This window comes from Fringilla coelebs (genome assembly GCF_963513975.1).
Source record: "Fringilla coelebs genome assembly, chromosome: 2".
In the NCBI taxonomy this organism is placed as follows: Eukaryota; Metazoa; Chordata; class Aves; order Passeriformes; family Fringillidae; genus Fringilla; species Fringilla coelebs.
The window spans coordinates 75,307,863-75,332,296 of record NC_140029.1 but is presented as its reverse complement, the minus strand read 5'-3'; the positions used below and the strand labels follow the sequence as shown (position 1 = coordinate 75,332,296).

The following is a 24,434-nucleotide window of genomic DNA, read 5'->3' as shown; positions in this document are numbered from 1 at the left end:
AAGTTGCAGACTGCAATGAGGTCTCCTCTCAGTCTCCTCTTCTCCAGGTGGAACAAACCTCAGCCACTCCTCATACAGCTTCCCCTCCAGACCCTTCACCCTCCTTTGGACACTCTCCCATAGTTTCAAGTCTCTTTTATGTTGTGGCACCCAGAACTGCCCCCAGTACAGAGCAGAGCAGAGCAGGACAATCCCCTCCCTTGCCCAGCTGGCCATGCTGTGCCTGATGCCCCCAGGACAGGACTGGCCCTCCTGGCTGCCAGGGCACCGCTGGATCATGTTCAACTTGTCACAGACCAGGACCCCCAGGTCTCTTTCCATGGTGCTTCTCTGCAGCCTCTCATTATGTTGTCTACACACACAAGCAGGGTTGCCTGGTCCCATGTGCAGAATCTGGCACTTGCCCTTATTAAACTTCACTTGGTTCTTATGCTCAGCCCTCTAATTTGAAGTAAGAAATGGTGATTGCTCATCTCTTCCCATTTGACCGAACAGGGACTTGCTACTGCAGAATTATTTGTTACAAAGCCCTCTATACTGAGTGCATGCTGCCCTTGATGATTCTTAACTCCCTCCATGCCCACAGTTTTCCCCTCCATCTCTCAGAGATGTCAGGCTTTTGTACTTTCCACTGGATTGCTGAATCAGAGCACAAAAGCACCCACTTAGAACTAAACTTCAGTGTGAACTTTTCTTTAGGAAAATTGGTCTGTATAGACCAAAACTGAACAAAAGTTCTCAGAGAAATAAAATGCTCGCCAACAAAGGAAACTATGCAGTGCACTCCTAAACATAGTATGCACCATTGGCCAGGTCAATCTTCCATAAATCCTATCTATCACAGGGAGAGAAACAACAAAAGAAAAAGGTTCTTTCTGCCCTAACTCTAAAAGTACTGCAAAACCTTTAGTTAACCTTGTTTGCATCAGCCCATTAATTGGTATAATTAGGAAAATCTAATTTTAATGGCTTTCCAAACAAACTATGAGATGACAGTCTCCTGTTGGACTGATGCTCCCTTCCTCTGTGGCAACAAGTGTTGCTTCCTTCACCAACTGGGCATCTTCTTGATAACATAAAACACCTCATTTGTTTCCATATGAATACAGACAATAAATTGTTACAGCACTCACTAGAAATTTTGGAAGGCTGCTCTTAAAATACTCTGTATAAACATATGAATTTGCTATTCTAATGCTAAAAATCAGTGTACTTGGTTCTAAACTTTAGCAGCCTTGAATTTCTCCCTCAATTTCTGTGCATGCTATAAACATAGCAAGAATGGGGAAAAAAAACCCTGACTACATCTCTACCTAATTAATTGCACATTGCATTTATTCCTTTTTAAACTATGGAAGTTAGTGTACTGGTGTTCCTTCTTCATACAGGTCAACTGTGGAAAGGTTATGAAAGGGCCAGCCATGATTCTTAATGGAATATATTGCATACCACATGCAGCTCAGCATGGTGAGTGTCCATCTCTGACCCCTGACAGCTTTTTTCTCACCCACCTAAGCAAAAAGAATACTGGGTTTCTGCTCTCTGTTTGCACATCAGTGCACAGGTTTGCCACTAAAAGGCCTCAGGCTTTACACTGATGTAGCAGTGCTGGCCTCAGGACCTGCCTGGATTTTTGCAGGCTTGAGCTTTTTGAAGTTTTAACAGCTATGTGGACAACAGATGACTTTTTCCTAAAGATGCTTTAGCCTTAGATCAGCTGTGTGAAACTGCGGGGTAGCGTACACTGTTAACTACGGAACAGCGATCCAGCACAGCTACCCTGTGCAGAGTGAACCTTGGACAAAAATACAGTGTCACAAAGCACAGACAGACCCCAGAGGCACAAGGACCACCATCACAAAACACAGGGACTGTGGGGGTGCAGCCTCACAGAAGCAGGTGACACTGGGAGCAGAAACCCAAGAAAAACCAGTGCATTTTGGTTATGCTTCTAAAATTAGGCTAGCAATAATTTTTCGTGCCCATGAATAAGTTGTGTTCCAAATCTGCCGAAAACTAAATTGTCTGTCCACCAATATCTCTTGAAAACATTCATGGCCAACTGACCAATATAAAAACAAACAGTATTTTTAAAGGATGTTGAGAAATAAAATCTGAAATCATCTGAAAAGGCTCTTGGGAGATCAAGCCCATTGGTTTGACCATAAGAGGCAGAAAAATATGGATGGAGAGAGAGCTATAACCTGTAAGAGAAATAAGGCATATAAATAGATGTAACCTGTAGGAAAAAGAATTTATTAAAAATAAAAATCAATAAGGACTTTAAAGAAAAGCCTAATTTTAATTTTAAATCACTTTAAAGAGAGAAGTATAGAAATACTTCTTAGTTACATAGAACTTCTTTCATACAACTTTCTGTGAAAGAATTATTAAAAACCTACATTGGTTTTAATCAATTTTAAAGGCTGAGAAGTAATTTAGGCAGGTGAACACAATGACCTTGCCCAGCTCAATAATGTGGCACACCTGGGTTGCCCTCTCTCCTAAACAAAGATAAAGATGTGTGATACAGGCTGTTCATCTTTGCCTAAGCTCAGGTCCCAGATGCATTGCCCAACATGTGATAATAGAAAATATTTGTACCCAGCCCTGAGTGTCAGAAGCACATTTGCCACAAGAGAAATACATGCTATAAAGGACTAGAGGTAGAAAGAGGGAAAAAAGAATTAATTCTTAAATACGAGTTACTTGACAAACAGGAACAGCTATATTTACCTGCTTTTGATAACTTAGAAATCCCAAAGCATTACATTGCAACACTACTAGGAAAACCAGACAAATGTGGGTATATTATATTAATGTCTCATCAAAACCATTATTAAAGGCTGAAACAAAAAACTAAAAAATATTTGATTTCTTTCCTGCGCTGAAGAGACTCATAAATCTTACTGTGCTGCCTTTCTGACTGTGGAAAATAGAGTAATTCTATTCAATTCAGAATAATGTTGATGAATTAAATAAACTTCTTTTCCTATTCTTTTCTGTCCATATGTTTATACAGGGACCAATCTGGGATGCTCAACATCCTCTCCAGTTTCCACAGTTTTCACTGGAAGTTTTACCAATGCTATTTCAGTGACTTAATTTCCCAATGCTCAGCGATTCAAAGCAAATGGGGATCTGTGATCCTTGTGTCCAAAGACCTGTTTGAGTCAAGAGAACAGGATATTTCAAACAGAAGTGATGTTTCACACTCAAAAAATGCAAAGTCCACCTTTGTAAAAGTTGTTGTTTCACACCTAGCAGAGCTCTGCCCAGGTAGGTGTAACTGGAGCAAGGCTGCCCCAGGCTCACTGCTGCTGCTAAGCAACAAACATCACACCTTGTGCTCCATTTTAGACTCTGATTCTTACTTAGGCTGATTACAGGCTTGAAGGGAAGTGTCTGTAACCCATAATAGGTGTTCTGAGGTGTGATTATTATTTGAATGCTGATGGCACTTTAGGATGCATAATCTTGACTGTAAAATGAAAGCTGGTAAGTATCGGACATGTTTCAAGGACCTGCATGCTTTATAAAACTTGTATCACAACTTGTATCCATCAGGGGCCATGGTAGACACAAACATGTGATGATAAATGCCAGTAGTTTCATATAATTGAAAATTCTGTTGTTGTCACACTGACTGCAAAATCATCTATTTTGAAAAACACTTATTCTTAGATAATAGAAGTATTAACAGCAGCATTAACTAAGTGCACAGCAGCACAGTGTGATCAAACAGAAGCATTTAACTGAATATGAAGTCAAATACAAATACATTTTCAGTTTGTGATGAATCACTTTATTTATACACAATAAATATATACTCTTACAAATGATATTTAAGAAAAGTTATATATGGATGCATCAGATCACTACTTTTTGATTTGGACACCACCAAGATATTATGTTAAATCTCACAGATCACTATCAGAAACCCAGAATAATTCTTTCCCTTTGAGTATTTTGTAATTGCAGTCTCTTCTGGCCACTTTGTCAACAGTGTTATTTCTCGACTTCTTCCCTGTTTATTTTCAAGCGTCCAACTATGCCAGAAGATATAGTTTGAAATCAACTTTACAAGTTGCCCTATGCACATTAATTTTATCTTTTCACATAATTTCCCAAGCCTGCAATATAAAATTGTTCCCAGCCTGATCATCACTACTTTTAGCCACTCATTTTCAATGATAACTGCATCTCTTTAAATCATATATTTTCTCGCCATTTCTACTTCCTTCACCTGTAACCATGTGTCTAGCCTGTTACTTCCACAGCAAGTTCTCTGAATCAAGCACTGAATTTGTTCAGCACGTTAACAGCAGATTGTTTACCGAGTACAATAACACAGATTAAAAATACCAATAACTCTGTATTTTGTTGCGTATTGTTTTGCAATTTTAAGTTACAGCATTACTTCATAATCAGTCACCATTCTGCCTATTTCCCTTTTTGCAGCAACAGTCTACATTGATAACTGTCTGCAAGGTAAGTACAGACATGAGGGTCTTATAAGGAATAATCTTGAAAAAAATGGTACTATTCACACTGGATTTCTAGGATTAAAGGGAAATGAAAAACCCCTTTTTGATGCAACCTGAGAGATATGCAGGGTGAGAAGATCTGACTCAAGTTTTGATACCTAGGACTTAGTAAGAACACTCTCCAAGGCGACTTACAATATGCCCAGTGGCAGCCGGGCAGAGATGAGACACAGGTGAAGAGAAGGCATCTTCTCTGTGCCACAATGTAATAGGAGTCAGAAAATGGGCTTCACAAACCCATTTTGTAGAAATCACAAACAGATTTCTAACAAGCTCCATACACAGGCCCTCAAACTAACTTTCAGAACAGTATTTTAATCAGCACTGTGAAGAAAATACGGCCACAGAAGCACAGAATTAATGGGGTTGGAGAGGACCTTCAAGGCCCTTCAAGTCCAACCCTCTTGTAATCAGCAGAGTCATCCTCAGCTAGATCAGGCTTTCCAGTGACCACGAATTGTGTCTCACAGAGAAGGTGCCATATCACTCACAGCTAAATTCAACACAACTGGCACTGTGCACTGGTACATGGAAAGTGACTCTGGCCCCAGCATGAAGAGAGTTCTGTGCACCACAGGTCCCACAGCTGCTCTCTAGTTATATTTCCATAAAGCTGTCTAGCTCACCAGTTTCTGCTCTCAGGGACACAAACATGAGCAAACAACACCATAGCCTGAAGTGAAATCAGTCCCCTGTACCACATTTGTGAAGTGCTAAATCTCTCTTCTGAAAAAGTATGGACTGCACTTTCAGAGTATCCTGAGGACTATCTGAGGCTGGAGAACAGCACTTTATAAGAACTGATCCTACTCAAGAGAAGTCCAGCTCCCTGTCACAGGGCCCTGGCTGCCTTTTGCCAGACCACAAACCACAGTCTGAAGGCCCTGCTACTGTGTAAGTTTTGTAACTGGAGCACAAATGGTAAACAAAATTATGGTGAGTATTTAAACAAGGTTTTAGAGGGTTCCTTCTATCCCACAGTAGATGACCAACAGTCAAACACTGTAGAATGCTGTGTATGGAAGGCCCCAAAAGCAATTTATTTTCAAATCATACCAAGCTCCAAACAGAAATTTCCTATATATTTATTGAATTTATTTTTATTTAAATGAAAATGTCTTCTGTAAACAATAATATATTGGATTTGGACAGATTTGGAAGATAATAGATTGTCTTTCTTGCATTTTACCAGACAGCTGTATGAATCATTTCTGTTCTCTTCACGATACAAACCCTATTCAGTTATTCTACCTCTTGTTCAATTTGTTACACTTGCTTCATTTCTTCATTTTTAAAATATGATCTCAAGTGAATGGGCTCTTCAGAAGAATGTCACTTTATGCACTAGTTTAATTACTTTTAACTTTAATTTCTGACTGATTCATATTTTAGCATAGCAGACACTTCAATACTCGGATGAAGAAATCCCATTTAAATTTTTTATTTACATAGATAGCTATGGGGGAAAAGATTTGAAATTCACAGTTCTGAACAGGAAAAAAAAAGAAAGAAAAGCAATATTGCTTGAACAACTGTGTACAGATTTACCACACAGTCTCAAAAGCTTACTTCAGAAAATTACTTCAGATACAGAACACCGGAAGATTGAGATATCCTGCCAAAAAAAGTGAGTGCATCAGCTGTACTCTAAGCAGTAGAAATTCTAATAGTCAAACTATCAAATTTGAACAATAAGGAACACCTTTTTTATTTAGGAGCTGTTCCTCATAACCAGATTTAATCAAGCCTTCTCCCCGTTTGCATAATTTCTTCAAAATGCTAGGGGTAATGTTCTGCTATTTTCAATCTTTTTTCCTACATTATGAGCATGCTTCTATCAAGTGTGTCTTTACAGTGCTAAATAAGAAATTTTATCTTCAAGAAAGCATTAAATCTCTTTGTAATCTCTTGGCCTTACTGGCAAAATTAGACTTCTTTCTGAGACAATGGGAGTGTGCTCTCTTTGATGAACTGTGTTTAGCGGGTGGAACCCAAATCCCCAGTCAAAAGCTGTAACAGTGCATAAAGCTATGTCACTTTGGGAGATATCTCACTTCTTCTGTTACATATTATTTTTAGCAGGAATGGCTGGCTTTTCTGTCGTGCCTCCTTGCCTCCAATGCCTGACTTCTTTGCACATTCTGATCCAAATCTGCAATCAAAAGACAGACATCCCCACGCAATGCCTCTTTCCTCTGTCCCGATGCCCTACCAACTCTCTCTTGAATTCCATGTGTTGAGGACAGAGCCTGTTACAGGATGGAACTGAAAACAGGCTGGAACAAAAGCAACAGGAAAGAAAGGGTGAAGAGGACTTACTGGTAGGTGGTGGGACTGACATTGATGCGGCGGGGGTGGCTTCCTGACTCGAACTTGCTCGCGAGGGTGACGTTGTTCCCAAAGAGGCAATAGCGCGGCATTCTCACACCGACGACACCGGCCAGCACCGAACCTGAGTGAATGCCTATCCTCATCTGGAAAAAAACATGAGATCCACGTCAGGCTGCCTCTCCTGTGCCACCAGGGGTAATGCCATTAGCACTCAGCTACAAGCGACCCTTTCAAACAAAGAGTAAACTAAAGAAGAGTGAAGTGGGAAAAAACCAGACTGTTCTATTCCTCTAGCTTAAATCAGATGCAGTTAAAAGAAAGGAGAACAAAAAGATTATCTTTTCACTAAAACAATTTTCTTCTCTGCACATTTGTTGGAGACTGTGACAGTCAAAATAGAAATCATGAACAGAATAGGTTGGGATCATCCAGACCTACTATAATATCAGCCATCTAATTACACAAATAAATACATTACAGAGGTTATTTTTGCCACCACTTCTAACACAGGCTTTGGAATAATACACAGTTTTTCTCAAACTGGCAGGAAGAGTAGTTAAATTTTATCTCCCCCATATTTTCTTCCAAACTCTTCAAGGTCTAAGGTCTTTATCACTTTGTCAGACAGACAGATACAGCAGTGGTGAGAATGCTGAAGACTGAGGCACCAATGATATTAAAGGTAATTGTATCCTCCTCAAAATAAGGAGGAATAAATTCTCAGCAAATTAAAAAAGCCATGTGACTGACTATTTCAGCAATCATTCCCTGTAACTGTCTGAGATCTGGCAATTGCACAGACCTGTACAGCATCAGAATGGTTTCCTTCAGAATGAATAATCAGAGATTTATTCTGCATACATTTTAGCTAACAATTATGTTTGCCAAGAAAATGATTTTTTCAGATAGGGAAGTCTTTTTCTCTTGTTAACTTTATAACAGTAAAGAATTGAAAAGAAGATATTTATATCTTCTGAGGATACTCTTGCTCATGGCAACTGGACTGCTGCAAAACATAAGATGAAGGAAATAAATAGCAGCTACTAAGAGGGTCTGATGGGGTATAAATGAGTGACTTACCTAACACTGTACTCAATATGGTCCTTATACTTACTAAACTCACAGTTATTGCACTGTCCTTTTGTCCATCAGTCCCTATTTTTTTTAATTTAAAAATACATATGGACTCAAATACAAATTAAAAAAAAATCATTGTTACACCTTTTTTATGTAAAGAAAATGCCAGCATTTGATAACATTGGTGTCCATGAAGTTCTAAGAACATGTGGGACCCCACATTATTTCACTGACTATGGTTCTTCCCATATGCCCAAGACTTTCACCATGCAGCTAAGCACTCTTCTAATTTTGTTCCTCTCTTAGGTGTCACAGACAATGGGTTCAGAATTATATCTGCTATACAGTAAGCTCCTGCTAACCCAGGGACATGTCCTGCATTCAATAAGATGCTACTTACAACATTCTCACAGGCAGCCTAAAACCCTCCATCTTCACAACAATGCTGTTAATTACAGACTAGGTTGTTTGGTTTGTTTGTTTCTTTCTCCTTCTTTTTTCTTTTTTCTTTATCAAATCTGTGAATAAGAATCACTTTAGTGATTCTTTAAGTTAAAAAGTTCACTTTAATTGAACTTTCAAACCTTTACTATGGTTCTGAAGACAGCCACAGAAATCCTTCAAATCCCATCTTCCATAGGGCTGGGAAGCATCCACAAACTTGGTTTGCCTGCAAACATCTCTGCAAACTCGTAACACTTGGGTTATTTTGGTCATCTTTTGGAGCAATAAGATTTCCTGCTTTTGCTACAACATTTATTTAAACTCCACTGATCATTACCAGTGGAAAAAGGGCTCCTGCAGTCATGAATTGGGTAAACAGCCCTTCTCCCTATAGGTGAGGTCAGTACCAGCCCTCAGTGGAAGACTATGAGCAGGAAGTCTTGCTCACACAACAACGAGCATGCTTTCAATAAATAATGAATGACCTATTTACAGTGTCTTGTTCTTGTGAGATGGGAGGTGACTTAGTCATTTTGCACACCATTTTAGGAACAGAGCTAATGAAACCCATTTGTTCCATTGCTACTCTGCATGTTTATTTAAAAATCACAAATTAACTGCGTGCTGTAACCTCTTCCACAGTGCATTCAATCACATGTAAAGGCCAGATTGAAACTGTAAAGAAAAGTATTAGTTTTGTTTTCCCCTAAAAACACAGGAATAAGAGTATACATTAGAGAGGATGGAAAATATGACAGCAAAAAACATACTAAGAAAATAAAATTTGCTTTTGCAATATATGCAGTAAAAGCTGAAGTTATTGTTGGTTGTTTTGTTACTTTCATTCTTTCCTTTTCATTGCTTCCTTTTATATGGTCATATTGGTTTTTATTACTCAATGCTTCAGTGACAGACATGAGGGTTCTCCTGTACCATCTTAAGAGCTTTTTAAAAAACACTTGCTCCTACAATGAAAAAGGTAGATTCAATCTCACAAACACAGGTTAAACTACATAGAGAGAGTCAAAACTTGAAGGTTTCATTGGGTGGAAGAAAGTTGATGCAGGCTTTCTCAATAAACCTTAGAGATAAATTACACTAAGAATGGCTCACAGTAAAACTCCACATCTGCTTTATTATATAGTTCTATACAAGAAAAGAGCCTGCAAACACTGATGCTCTTGCCATAAAGTATTCCTTATTGTGCCTTATTATAACAAGAATAACCATTATATTGGTCCTACAGTACTTTTTAGAGAAATATGTTTACTTAAAAGTGTCTCTTCAAGATTTTACTTCATTTGCAGATTCGTTGTTCTGGTCTTTTCCTCACAGAGTTGAAAACTGTTGTGTTAACAGCTTCAGGCTCTTTTTTACAAAGGAAAAAAATGTGTGACCAAATTATTAACAAGAAGGCACTTACTGGGGCACATCAACCTTTCACATTGCCTTTGCAGTAAAGAAAATCTGCCTAGACCACATAACTTAGAACAATAACAACAGTTACACAAATATAGTCATAGTTCCCAAGCTATTTTGTACATGTAGCTCTTATTAGCACTTTCTCAGAACAGTCACCATTAAATATTAAAAATAGCATAGAAAGTAAAAATTAGGTGACAACACTAGGATGCATTTTTTGTCAATCATAACTGTTTATTACTTTTAATATATGTGTAGCAAAAATTAACTGTCTTAAATGGAGCATTTTTAATAAAATGCATGCTTTTCATCTGTACCAACTGCTCCTTTAAATGTCCTTAATTATTTGGCTAAAGATATAAGGGAGGTATGTAGCTGAACTTGAAAATTCAGAGGCATTATGCACACAAATGGAAAGGTGAATCTTTGGAAACTATCACAAAGAGAAGACAGCTCTGAAAAAAAAAACCAACCAGTAAATACCATTTCTCCAAGAGGTAAGGAACAGTGAAGAGACCCACAAAAGCCAAAGACATTTCTAAAGCATCATCCTGGAAGGCACAATGGCAAAAGAGACATGAACAGGTGGGAAAAATACTGAGAGGCCTGTGAGAGATCTTTTAGCTGAAGAGGGACAACTTGAACTGAGTGCAATGAAAAACGAGAAAAAAAGATTAACAGATCTGATCTCTGCAAGAGCTGTGGTACCAGCGAACTGGAGGAAAGCTGATGAGTCAGAGGTGTAAAAGAAAAGCAGCCTGCATTGATCAATGCAACGTGAGAGGAAAGACATGGCTCTGTGCGAAGCAAAAGAAGCTTCCAAAGCTTGTATTTAGAAAATAGCAGTATTTGAATATTTCTTACTGGATAAGGCATAAAGAGCAGAAATGTCTAATACCTGAGTGACCAGAAGGATAGTGATTTTGTTTAGCAGAGATAAACAAGAAGATTCATAAGGAAAGATGAGAAGCACTGGTCATCATCTAAAATGACCAGTGGAAATGAGCCAGAAGTGGTACCAGTGAGGGCTGATAGTCCAGACTAGACTGCAAGGGGAAAGTCAAGAACAAAGGATGAACAACACAAAAATATTTGTTCTTTTTCTGAACTGAGCATTCTGTTACTGAATTCTTCTGATGTCCCAAATCTTAGAAAAATTGTATTTTTCTTCTTTACACCTCCTCATTGACAAAGCATGATGGTCCTCTTTTATATCTAGAAGAACTGGGGTTTTTCCTTTGTTTAGTTTTGTTTCTTTCTTACCTGCTATTCAATTTCAATTACTTGCAATTGCCTGAATGCCTTCTTAGGCACGATACTGAAAACTGCACTCTTACATCAAAACAAATCCTATTCCAACTGAGATGAGAGTAAAGCAACCCTGAAAATTCACAACCTATCTAAAATTAACTTTATAGGCAACTGGCAAAAATATTTTAATAACAGTAAACGAATGCAGTGGCATGCCTGAAGTAAATTTCATCATTGCTAATTTGCTTCTTAATAGCTTTTTCTGTTAATCAGTACTCTCAAAAAAAAAAAAAAATTAAAAATCCAGTCATTTTCATTATGGTCAAAGATCTTGAGTTTTTTCTCTTTTGAAACCTTTTTGAAAAACTTATTCTCCTTACTCTTTCCTTATAATTTTCAAGACTCTCTCCACATAATTTTCAAGACAAAAATTAGAATGCAAGTGGAAAGACAGTCTGAGAAGTAGCACTTGTCCACCAAAGAATGTTTTTGAATACCTCCTCAAATCTAAAAATTTTTAACCAATATATGTTTGCATATCGATAAGCAATAGAATACAATAACTTTATTTCCCTTCAGTCTGAGACAACACATTACAAGATTTAAAAATAATTTTTATAATTTTTAATACTTTATTAATTAGACCACAAAAAATGGTTCAAGCCATAATGATTTCTGAAAGGCAAATTAAGCAGTTTTAAATTATTCCTCAAGCTTCATATGCACACGGTGCTGTGCAAAAATATTTGCAGTCTTGGCTATAGGCTTACAAATCTATTTTAAAAAGCATAATTCGTGCTTTATTCAGAAAAAAGACTAATAGGCAATAGCATGGAGAATTGCATAAGAGCATCACTGTGAAGAATCACTGAGTTGAAAAAAGGACTGCAAATATTTTTGCACAGCACCATGGTACATAAGAAGCTTGAGGAATAGTTTAAAACTGGCTTAATTTTCCTTTCAGGAAACATTACAGCTTGAACCATTTTTTGGTGGTCTAATTAATAAATAGATTATTGAATAAATTGAAGGGCAAAGTAGGAAGAAGAAGAGTCTGTGGGTACCTTTCTTTTTGTCTTCCAGCAAAGAGTAATTAATACTAAAACATGCAAGCAAGAGACTTTCCAACTCACACTAAAGGTAACCATGTAACCTGTCTTCTGATAAGCACAGGGTGAAAAAACATGCTCATTTCCAAAGCTCCCTCTCTGCAACCAATAATTTTTAGTTCAGGGACTTCCTGAGCCAAAAGAAATTCTTTTTGTAGAGAAAAGGTGTTTGATGTTCAGTTCCTTCTCAAATATGAAATACAGTAACATTTCAGCATGCATCCTTTCTTCCCACTACACACTCGGAAAGAAAGACCTTAATAAATAGTTCTCAAACTCTGCAAAGCACACTCCCATGCTAGAAAGAGAAGCCTCAGGTTGTCTCACAGGTTAACTGCATCCAGAAGGACACACAATCCATTTTCTCAGAACTGTCTCCCTTACACAGACACAGAGGAAGGAGAGAGGGCAGGCTGAGAAGTAGGTGACACAGATTGGAAAGCAACCACGGGCAGAAGTGATCCCCAGTCAGCCAACCTGGAGCTTTTCAAGCCTCAATAACGTGACTGACTGACTGACTGACTGACTGACTGACTGACTGACTGCTGCTCGAGACTTGGTGATAAGCTGAGCAGAGCTCAGAGCTGGCACAAGGCAGTAGCTGCATGAAAATAGTTCCAGGCACACGGATGGCCCAAGCCAGAAAAGCAATTAAATACAACAGAAAGCATTCTGCTGGATCAGGACTCTTGGTGTCAGTCTCAATAATGTACATTGGTACCTGCACAGTAACATTTCTTAGACAAAAAGCACTCCTCACTTTCTGGCCTAACACACTGATTGATACTCTGTGTTTTAGTATGGACCTTCTCCCCCCTGTCCTTGCAGTCCTTCAGAAAGGGAAAAAGTCACCTCTTGCAGGGCATCTTAGCTATTAGCCCATGACACACAGCCAGATTATTTCCAACAGGGTGTTTTCTGCTCTAATATTCTCTAGCAGCTTCTACAGCAGCGCTATCTCTAAACCCCAACAAACACCTTACACAGGGAGATTTACTTGTAAAATGTCTCAATGTAAAAGAGACTCTCCAGAGCTCAGAGGTCTAAAATCAAGGCCACACACCGGTGAGTCAGTGTGCCTTTCTGCTCCTTGAGAGGACTGCAAGTTGATAGGACTGACAGCTATGTCCTGACATATGCTTTAGTGTGTGGGTTATCTGTATTCTTAGATAGATTTATAAATATCACAGTGCCTTTCTGGAAAGGGACATATGACAGTACAGCTCACTACAGAATTGTTGCCAAGGAACAGACCTGCTCAGAGGAAAATTTAGATCACTTGAATTTCACAAGGTGTTCTACAGAACTAAACTACAGGATACATTCCCCCCCCCCCCTTGAACATCATTTGGAGAGATAAACACAACTTCTTTTCTAATCAGAATTTCCTATGTTTTTTACTCAAAGAATTATTCAACCCATCTGAAGCAAAATACACAGCAAATTATACAAGGACAATTAAAAATAAAGTAATAAACGAATAAAGAGTCAATGCCTTGGAATCAACAAATCCATTTTAAATAGTTATTGGGTAAGGAAATCAGGTGGTTTGTGCAAAAGAGATGCAATTAAATTATAACCAATGTGATGCACTTTGCATTTGTACATCCCTGGGCTATGGTCTTGGCATACAGTCACTTCTACTGAATGTGGGAAAAGGAGCTATGAATCATTTCTACATAAAGAACCCCCAGACTTGAAGGATGAAATTATTTCTCTCTTTCCCTTTAAGTTCTTCCACCATGACCTAAGCTAGCCCTGCTTTGAATAGTGCTTGGATTAGTTAACCTCCACAGGACCCTGGAAGCTTCCTTTATTTCACAACTCTGTATTTCATAATCTGTGTGGAAAAATTATACACCTGTGAGTCTCCATCAGCAGTATGAGGTGGATTTAGATGAAGTAAAAACAAAAATAAAGACTCAGACTAGTTTTGGGAGCTCATTAGTCCTAGCATCAAAGGAAAGTTTACACTGGGGCAAGTTATTTTTGAGTCAAATGGGATCATGTGAATTCAGTATGGCACTGCTCAGTGTCTAGGTTAAAAGAGGATTTGGGTCATCTGTAAGGAAACTTCTGACCTGAAATTATTTACTGGAGGGGGTTCTGAGTGGAGAGGTGGGTGTTAAGTGACGTAAATGAGAATTTTCAGAGCTGCTAAACAGAAAAATAAAACCTATATCCTTCCCCTACAGATCCAAAGAAGAAACATTAAAGTTAATGTGCTTCTTTGTGAGCTGCTTCTCACTCACCAATAAAACATTGCATTTCATTGTTGATGGGGCATTTAATCAAAACCACCTTTTATTGTTTTCTTTAAATAGTAATTTCCACAGTAGGAATTTAATTACTATGTGAACCTGTGTGTTCAGGCGCCTAAAAAAGAGCTAATCACTCACACAAGCCCACATAGCAGTGGAGGATTTTTCCCAACCTCCCCACCACTGACACCCAAAAAAGAAAAATATTCATCAGAAAGTTCTCTTTGATCCCTAGTGTAGGAGGACATCTTTGTCTCACAGTGCCATCATATGACATATACTGAATGGCTTGGGTGATACTTTAACAAGGATAAATGACACATGCTCAAAATATTTAGGGGAACAAAAAAACTGTATTAAAAAAAAGTTTGACCTAAGTATTTTAACCTCAAGAATCAACCTTTGATACTTTTCCTAATTTAGTAATTTAAGGTAAATTTCATCTAATTGCAATGACCTAGAAGTTAGCCAGCCTCATTTAAGTTAGGTTTTTAGACTCCTGCTAAACACAGGAGGTAAATAACCTCAGGGCTGCAATTCTTCATACTTTAAAATTGGCACACAGGAGAGGCTGAATCACTCACTCCTGAAGCTGTCTTAACTCTCCTCGTGGAGCAGAGAGGGACATTTAATTGTAAGTTTAACCTGGACACCTGAAGAAAGGTGAGATGAATTCAACTCTCAGCCTGGCAAGGTTGACACACTTTTACCTGTCTGTAAAATGAGCTACATTCTTGTGCATAAACCATCAAAAATACTGGTGTTGATGGGTTGGACCCCTTCAGAAGATTATTCTGTTTGTAGAACTGCAGAAATTTCTTCAGATGTTTTAATGTAATGGTCTTTGAATCTAGTCTGCAATCTTTAAAATGACCTTTCAATGGCAGAGCCATGCTTCTTCTTTTGACCACAGTACAGGTTCTTATACATCGATGGAAGCCAGATTGATCTGCTTTGGGAAGAGCTTGGAACCAATCAACAAGGATCACAGCAGCTTTTAAACAGAACCACTGATCTATAACAATCTTACAGTTTCACTACTGGAAGCAACCCTTATCTAGCCTGTACCATAACGATGTATCAGAGTCTTCCCAATGGCTCCCACGCTATTAATGAAACCTAAATTATTGCCCGTGTCATTTAAAGCTCTACCACCACAAGGTATGTTAATACTTTCTGCACGAAGAGGAGATACATTTTAAGCCTGTTTTTTCTGCTGGATGCCCCAGCTTCTTGCAATCAGCACCAAGGCAAACATAACCAAAATAAAAAACGATTAAACTCCCTGCTCCATATGGACACTGTTGACATGACAAAAAATTTTAAAAATCAGTGTGTCAGGTTTTAAAAATGTACGTGTTCTTAGGCTGGGACTTAAGACTGCTTCCTTCAGCACTTCTCAGTCTAACAGACAATACAGCCAATTAAATTGTTCAAGAAATGACTGGATGTGGCACTTAGTGCTACGGTCTAGTTGATAGGGTGGTGATCAGCTTGAGGTTGGTTGGACTCAACAATCCAAGAGGTCTTTTCCAACATAAATGACTCTGTGACTCTGTGATATAGATAAATACCTGAAGCAAGTCAATTTACGCCCTCTTTTGAAACAGTAAATCAAGGAATGACCCCATGAAAGATAAAAGGCTAAGGAAATCCCAAGCTGTGTATAAAGACTGCATAGAATTGCAGGCTGTAATAACTAGAATATAGTTTGCTTCCTTGGGAAGAAACATAAGGCACTGCTGCCATCATAGAGACTTGAATACTAAATGCACTACATAAAAACTCGTTCTCATGCTCAAATAAAAAATAAATATAAATCTGCCTATAAGGTTTCCATATAACAGCTGGGACATGCAGATATTTCATACCTTATATGTTTCAGTGTTTGAACAGCTCACTGTATTAGATAATCATTAAGCACCTCACTCTCAAATGATAATGCTGCTGTGTTCCTTTGCTTGTTCACCAGTTTGATTTTAAGAACTGCAAGTTCTATAGACTGAACACAAGACAATGTAAGATGATGACAATGGTTTTTGCAAAATTTACCCAACTCTTATGCCTGGAGCAAACCTCCACAGCTGGCAGTGGCGATTGCATACAAAGGGAAATGAGGCTCTGTGACTGCATGGATCCTGCAAACAAGAGACTAAAAGACTTCACCTTGGCTATAATTGGGAAGGGGTTTATTAATACTCCTTATTGCCTTTGTACTTCACCATCACAAAGCTGCAGATCATTGCAGGGAAAATGAATTTCCTCCTCAGTGAGTTCAAAATACACATTCACATAAAATGATTTTTCTGAAGTCTTTCAGACAGGCAAATCCAGACAGTTGTGAATAACTTCTTCATACAACAAAGGGAATTAGCACAAAGAGAAAGGCAGCTGGTTTGCACTGAACTGAGGATTTTAGCAAACTATCTAAGCTTTTAGTGAGTCTCCTGATTCCTGTATAGACATCACTTCAGCAAGTCAATCAAACTTTCTTGACCCCACAAAGCAAATAATAACAAAAGCTAGGATCAGAACTCAGAGTATTCTGTACAGCTGTGTTACCTTCACTGAAAATCTAGGTTTAAAAAGGACATTTGTAAATAAAATGGATAATGAAATGAATGAAAAATCACTCTGCAACTCATACAAAATGTAACATTTTCTATTCCTAGATTTAAGGTGGAAATCTACAAGCAATATATGATTTGTCACTGAACATCAGATGTACCATGAATAGGAATGAGACACAATTTCACTGTTTGTTTAAATTGCTTCAAAGAAAATTCTTAACTGCACTACAATTTAAAGAAGACGATTCAGGATAAATTTGAATGTTCTGGTGTTTTCATGACTAGAAAGATTCTAATCTTATTTTCAAAAAAATTGGCAAATGAAGGCCTGATGATGTCAAGAATATGACAAAGCCCAAACAAAGACTAATTGCTCTCAGATGAAGGTGAATCACTTATGGGAAGGAAAGATTCCAATGTTCAGTCTAATGACTTTCCTTCATTTCATTCAATGATCTCTCCCACTGTGTCTAACACTCATCCCTCACTCAGAGACACACTGACAAAGAACAAAGCATGGCAGCACATAAAGTTGTTTTTGGCTTGTAATTTCTATAAAAAATAGCAATCTTAATGCATATATTATAATAATTCCTTTTCTGTAGGTTATCATTTTGAAAATGCAATAATTTAAACATTGATATGCATAGCCAAGATTATGTCTGCCCATCTTCACCAGCTTTTATCAATTAATTTCTATTTCTATAATCCACAAACATATAGACAAAAATTTAGGTGTACTTCTGCTATTATTTGTGTGAGTAAGACCAGAAAAGAAAGCCAGACTTTAAATCTCAATTATCCTTGCGTGTTCTTTTAAAAATGTAAAACTAATCTAGTTTGTGAGGCAGTAGAAGATGACAGTATGGTATATATATAACTTCCTTGCTTGTCACTGCTCTCCAGACAACCTTTAATGACACTAACTGGGTGCATTTGGCTGCTGAGGGGCAGCCCTGCATTTTGCTTATCCAGCATTCTCATTTCTCGTTGCTTCTTTCCTGCTGTTGCTCCCAACTGATTATGCTTTATTTGAAACTTTTCCAGTCAAATTCTTCAACCAAGAAGCAGGAGAAGAATCTCTCTTGGTGCAACCTTTTCTGACAAGTCCCTTAGCTCCAAGTCTCATTCTTTACTCCTTTCCTCCCAAATGATGCAAGATGTGTTTTTGATATAAGAATTCCTTTAATTTTTGGTGCCTTGTTCTTTATCAGTGTGTCTGAGAGGAAGGTGACTGTGAATATTTAATCATGAAAATTTGATAATTTTTATTTGTATTTAACTTGAGTTGAAATTCGTGGATAAATGAAACAAAGTAGATGAAATCTCACTCACAGTTGTGTGTAATAAATAAAATTCAGCATAATTTGTTTTTAATTATTGTATTTGTTAATGATCTGCAATAAACAACAGACAATGAAAGTAAATGGATCCTGCAAACTGAATGCAACTCTGAATGCAACACAATTAAAGAGAGAAAGCTGGGAAATTCTGAGTAAAGATCAAAATGAACTTGAGATAGTGTGCAATCTCATCACATGAAAGAAGTAACCTGGGGTTATGAACATCATCTGATACCTATAGTTCCTTCCTACATAATTCTAGTCAACCTCACTAAGCCTATTAAGTTAATACCTAGGTACTGTCAACAGCTGTGATTTTTGAAAAGATCAAGAATCTCTTCAGAAAGGATTTAATTAGAGGGAAACTAAAAATCTGTAAATGCTTACAGCTTGGCTAATTATTCCTCAATAGGGGAAGCGTGATAATCACCTACTAGCACATGCAAGATGTTCATATCAAAGAGGGACATCTGGGGACACAACTAGAAATAATACAATTCAAATGAAGGCACAGGTGAATATCCAGCTTATCTAGGCCTAAATAGACTGTGCTGTGTGACAGTGACATGTTTTTGAGGTAAAGGTGCTAAGTTAGGGCACTACTGAAACACTGGAAAACACATTGCGAGGATGTTGACAGGGAGATGGACAGGATGCATTAACATATGTGTGTCTTTTTTAACTCTAACATCATACTGCACTGAAGGACGACTAATTAAAAAGTGGTGTTACATTTGAGGGTTTCAAATGACTCTTGCAAAGTCTGTTTTCCTGTCATCCTTAAGAACAGATGGGGTGGGAGAAATATTTTTTAATGTTCTGAAACCACTTAAAACCCCAGAATTTTGAATTTCAGCTCAAAGAGAAATTGTGCACCTTGGTTCACATTGTCTTTAGAATTTTACTAAAAATAAAAAAATAAAAACTAAAGACAGAAGCAGTGTTGAACCAATTTTACTCATGTTAGAAACTCAGATATTTAACTTCCTTTTCGTAATAATCATACAATGATCAGTGACCAATGTCAACAACATATTTTGCAGTATCAAGCCACACCCATGAATAGCTTGGGTAAGCTTGACAGAAAAACATTCGTTTTAGAAAATGTAAGTTTTTAGACAGTCATCTTTCCATGATGGACTGTCAGTTCTGTTACTGCACTGCAATCACATCTAGTCATGTTATTTTGGCATCGGTCTGCTCCTCATCACAGATGATCACAGCTAAACTTCCTGTGGATACCTATCAAAACAAACCCTTTCACAGGAAATACTCTGGCAGCTGCACATTCAGCCTCCATGAGAATGACAGGAATAATCACCTCACTAAAGGGCAGCAACCTCCAAAGTACAACAGAGTGGTGGTGCCTTCAGACCATTCCAGGTGGTTTAGAAGCACCTGCCCCAACTGCCCCGATTTACTCTATACTGCTTCACTTCACACAATGGCTTGTTCTGCATGAACTAGAACCCTGTTAAAGCAAATTAAAGCAGTAGCTCTTCTCAAGATATACACCAAAGTTAAGACAGACTTTTATGGGCATATCAGTTTGTAAACCAACATTTGATCTTTCAGATCTGTGGAGGCATTTAGTATGGTAGAGACATTTAGTATGAGGAACAAAATCACTTCAAGTAAAAATCTCAAAAAACATTAAGTATAGATGCAGGGCCTCAGCACAACCTCCATTAATCCACCAATCCTTTTCTGTTGCAGTGATCTACTTGAAGAGCTGGCACACTTATTGTGCCATGAGTGACAAGGGCAACAGCAAAACTAACTACGTTCCATTGACCTTTCAAGCCTGTGATCATGAATTTAAAAATTTAGTTGCTAAAATTCCAATCAGTGACTGATATTCCATAACAATAAATATATTACCAAGTAAAAAAGTTATGGGTCTCTTAGAAATGTTCTAAGGACTGAAATGTAAATTTTAATTAGAGTGGTAAGGCTCATGAAATTAAGATATTCACTTACATAAAAATGCTGTAGATGATCCTTGAATGAAATTAGTCAAAACATATTTAAAATTTCTCATTGTGAAAGTGTTTAAATCCCAGAAGCTTCCCACATTAAGGGTATGGCTTCATATACTTCAAAGCTGCAGCATGTTAGATTCCAATTATTTCATAAAAGGTAGGCAGTGTGTGTACAAAAGATATTTGCAACAAAAGACTGCATTATGGTGTGTCTCAAAGCTCATTATAAAGCAGCTACTACAGTGGACTGTGTCTGATAAATCACCACAATTTTTCTTCATTTAGTGTTACTTAGAAATTGATCTTGGTTTGCAAGCAAATTCAGAGAATCCTAATTTACTTCTAGTAATCCCCATGGGAAAGATGAATAATGTTCAGACTACATTTTCCACAGACACCATTCCCTATTGTAGAATTGTGGGAAGAGTAATGAAAACTCTTTTCCTTTTCTCTGAAATAAATTAATTAATTTCTATAGAAATAAATAGAAGCTTTCTGCAAATCAAAAACCATCCAAATTCATGCAGTTGAGCTGCAAATTTGAGCAAACAGAAGCAGATCTTCTCCTTTAAAGTGTCCATTTTATTAATGTCTGTCTAAATCACAGAACAATGTTTCTCAACAGACATGCAGATTTTTTTACAAATTATGCTCGTGTGTGAAGAACCTGCTAACAAGAAAGTATACTTCCATATTAATCACAAGGAAATGTTGCCAAGCAAACACAAGTTCTTTGTATCTCTAATTTCTGCCACATTGAGAAAGGCTATTTTTAAATTTGGAATACCTTTAAAGCTATTACCTGCACTGCACATTTCAGTGAGGCACACAGACTCCAAGCTGTGTTAAGATCAGCTTGTTCAGATCTGACCCAATAGAGCCATAGAATCACAGCACTGCTGCTGGGTCAGTCCAAGGAGGACTGTCCTGACACAAACCAGAGTGCTCAACACCCATAAAACATTGTCAGAACACGGCAAATGAAGATTAATGAAGCTTTCCAGCCTTCCTTGCTTCCAACCAGCTCTGAGGTAAGAATACATTGCCTTCTGCTGAGCTCCACGTTCTGTGATGCCCTCCCTAGATTGTTATGGCTGCTCAAACTAACTGGAGCAAACCAGAACAGGTAACTCTGATATTTGACTGTCCCTGAGTTCCAGCACATTTCTGGTCATCTTTCTTTGCAGCAGATTTTTCCAAGCTATGCACTGAGGGTATTCCTCAAACATTCACAGGACTGAAGGGAGGCTTTGTTGTAACCTTCAGGCACTGATTGATGGCAGCTTACTTGACGGCATCTCATTTTTTCTTGGTCTGCCCTCCTGGCTGTAAGCATAAAGTGATGACAAACCTGACCTCTAACTCCACAGTAAGAGTCCCTTTTTCCCTCTACATAGCTTTGATTTTATTTAAATGAAGCAATTCATTACGCAATTAGCATACAATGAATTTTTAAATATTTTTCATAAGAATGGAATCAGTTCTGCTCAACCTGGAGACATTTGGAAACCTTCCCCAAAAATTATTTCTAAAATAACAGTTTTGAAAATGTGCCATTTCTGTGGGGGTCACAAGTGGTGCTTCTGACGTCACCTCAGTGCAGTCCTAGAGAGTTTAAAACAGAAGGTAGCACCAAAGCACATGATTTAGCTCCCTGCTTTTCCACCCAGTTAGCCCTGTGCTGACACCCACAGTTGACAGCAGGCTGCAGCAGATCTGGATTACACAAAGAAGAGGGTTCAAACCTTGTTAGTGAACTCTCACTGACTCAAAAGATGCCTAGAAAAGGATTTGGGTCAAAGGCAGGGGTCAAAGGCAGGGTAGGACAGCAGAGGGCAATGCAAGCTGGTGAGTGGACAGTACACTGTGGGATGCTTAGGATGCCCGGATTTATGGAGAACAGCAATTGGGAAGGGAAGAGGGACCTGTGGCAGTCAAGGCTGTGACACAAGATAAAACACAGGCCTTCCTCAAGGCATTCATGGCAAGGACAACAATACATGTTCATCCATTCTACGCCACAGAGATCCTAAATGCTGCAGCTACCAAATCCTAAAGGCCATAAATAATATGTCTGAGCATAACCACATGGAGCAAACAAGAATCTCACTTATAGAAAATTACTTAAAAGCAAAATTCAAGAGAAGACAAAATGAATGGGAGAAGAGCGTGGAGCAAGGGGACCAGTGACAGTCAAGTCTTGCTATGCTAAGCCCAGAGTGAAACATGGCAGTAACAGGAAAATATGCACATCTGGTTTTCATGCAACAGTAAGAATTCCAGATGTGGCACAGTGTCCATGGGAAAACTGCAATTCCTCCAATAGTACTGGGCTATAAAGGTATCAACTTCTGTTAATCCAAACTAATGAGAGAAAACAAGTCACACTGTCATTTTGGAACCTTGTCCAACTAAATTGTCAATATGCTCAGGAAGCATTTGCATCTGGATTATTCATAACTCTGTCATGAGAGTCTATGACACATCAGGAGATGGGCTTAGCAATGTTTGCAAAGAGAGTGAATTCAAGTAAATGCTTTACATAGAGGGCAACCCCATATTCACATACACACGGACACATCCTACTGAGGAAGACACAATTCCGGTTAACATTTGCTCTTTGCTGGTGTCCTTGGAAAGGAAGCAACAGAAAAACTGGTATTACAGGCCTCTCAGAAAATTCCACAAATTTCAGTGCTTTCTACAGCCTGTAACTTGCTATTCAGTTCTTATGCATGCAGATTTGCTGTTCAGAGTTGTTTTTTCTATTGGCTTTTTGGTCCTTTTCCATTTCTGTAGAGGAGAGAAGGAGTGCATATGCAGAAGAACTTTCAGGAAGCCATCAGGGTTCCATATTGCTTTCTGATCTTCAGAAGACCAAACTAAAAGCAGACAACTGGTGCAATTTGGTCATAGCTCCAAACAGAGGCATTTACAATGTAACTTTTTGGAATTCAGATGCCCACTAAGCATACAAGAGATTCTAAAACATGCATTTATTTCTCACTTTCCAATTTCTCAAATTGGAACTTTTTGATTCCTCTTGCAAAACATTGTTTAAAGCTTAGATTTCATTTTAATATTAGCGTTATGTGGGCTGTGCATTGATGATTCTTGCTACTAGGGTTAGCAAGAAAAACATTCAGTTTCGTACACATTGCATTTCTTAAATATCTTTTCTGAGAAACAAAACTGAAATGACAAAACAGTGACAGGCTCAGGAATAGCCATTTGGGGCTTAATGGCACTCCCTCATATGGAGTGTGGGACATTCACCTTTTTCTACTGTAAGCCATAGAGGCTAAGCTTGGTTTTCCCCACTCCCCTTAAACAATGGCTAGTCTCAATAATGTTTTTTCTTACCAGAAATCTTAATCTGTTTTAAAACCCATAAAAGAATGCATTTACAACAAAGCTTGGTTTAATATGAGCAAAATATTTCACCAAAAACAAATTAAAAAATGAAACCCCAGGTGGCTATTATTAGAGAACTGTCAAAACCAGCAATAAGCATGACATACACCTACCTCACACTTGTGTGTGAAGGGAAGTGCAACCCTACACTACCACTATCCAGGATGCAATGCTTGGCCCCACTGGAAACTCTGGACTGTCTTACAGATTGCTGTTTGTACAGTGTGGCTCCCTAAATTTGTGAAGACATAACTGGAGAGACAGTTCTACTGTGGGAACAGCCTTCCTCCACTCTGCAAAAGGTACATTTGCAAACAATCCCACTGATTCTGGATGGCTGTTCATTTCTTTTTAGTCATCAACAATCAGACCAAAAAACTGATTCAATGGGTTCACAAGGGAACAGATCTTAGCAAAATTAATCTCATCTCCTGTAAACAATAGCCTTCGTGTGTGAACAAGAGTAGGCTTTATTATTTAGCTATTTGCCATTCATTCTCATGCCTCTAAAGCTTTTCTTCTGTCCAGAGAGCAGAACATCACATAATTAAGGTATCCAATATACACAATGCAACAAATGGCAAACATCAAGGAAGAGCTCATGAAAAACAAAAAGGCTAAGAATTCTTTGGCAAATGCTCAAAGGTAATGAAAGCTCTGAGAACAGAAGAAGAATGTTATAG

At 38.1% G+C, this 24,434-nt stretch overlaps 1 protein-coding gene across 1 annotated transcript in view; it reads right to left on the bottom strand.

Annotated features, from left to right (window-relative positions):
- GUCY1A2 (guanylate cyclase 1 soluble subunit alpha 2) overlaps positions 1–24,434 on the bottom strand; it is a gene marked incomplete at both ends in the record, with an annotated part of 134,249 nt that overhangs the window by 4,570 nt on the left and 105,245 nt on the right. The window contains one exon of the mRNA XM_084200969.1: positions 6,867–7,021. Within this exon, the coding sequence (XP_084057095.1) occupies positions 6,867–7,021 (155 nt within the window). The remainder of the gene's footprint in view (positions 1–6,866; positions 7,022–24,434) is intronic.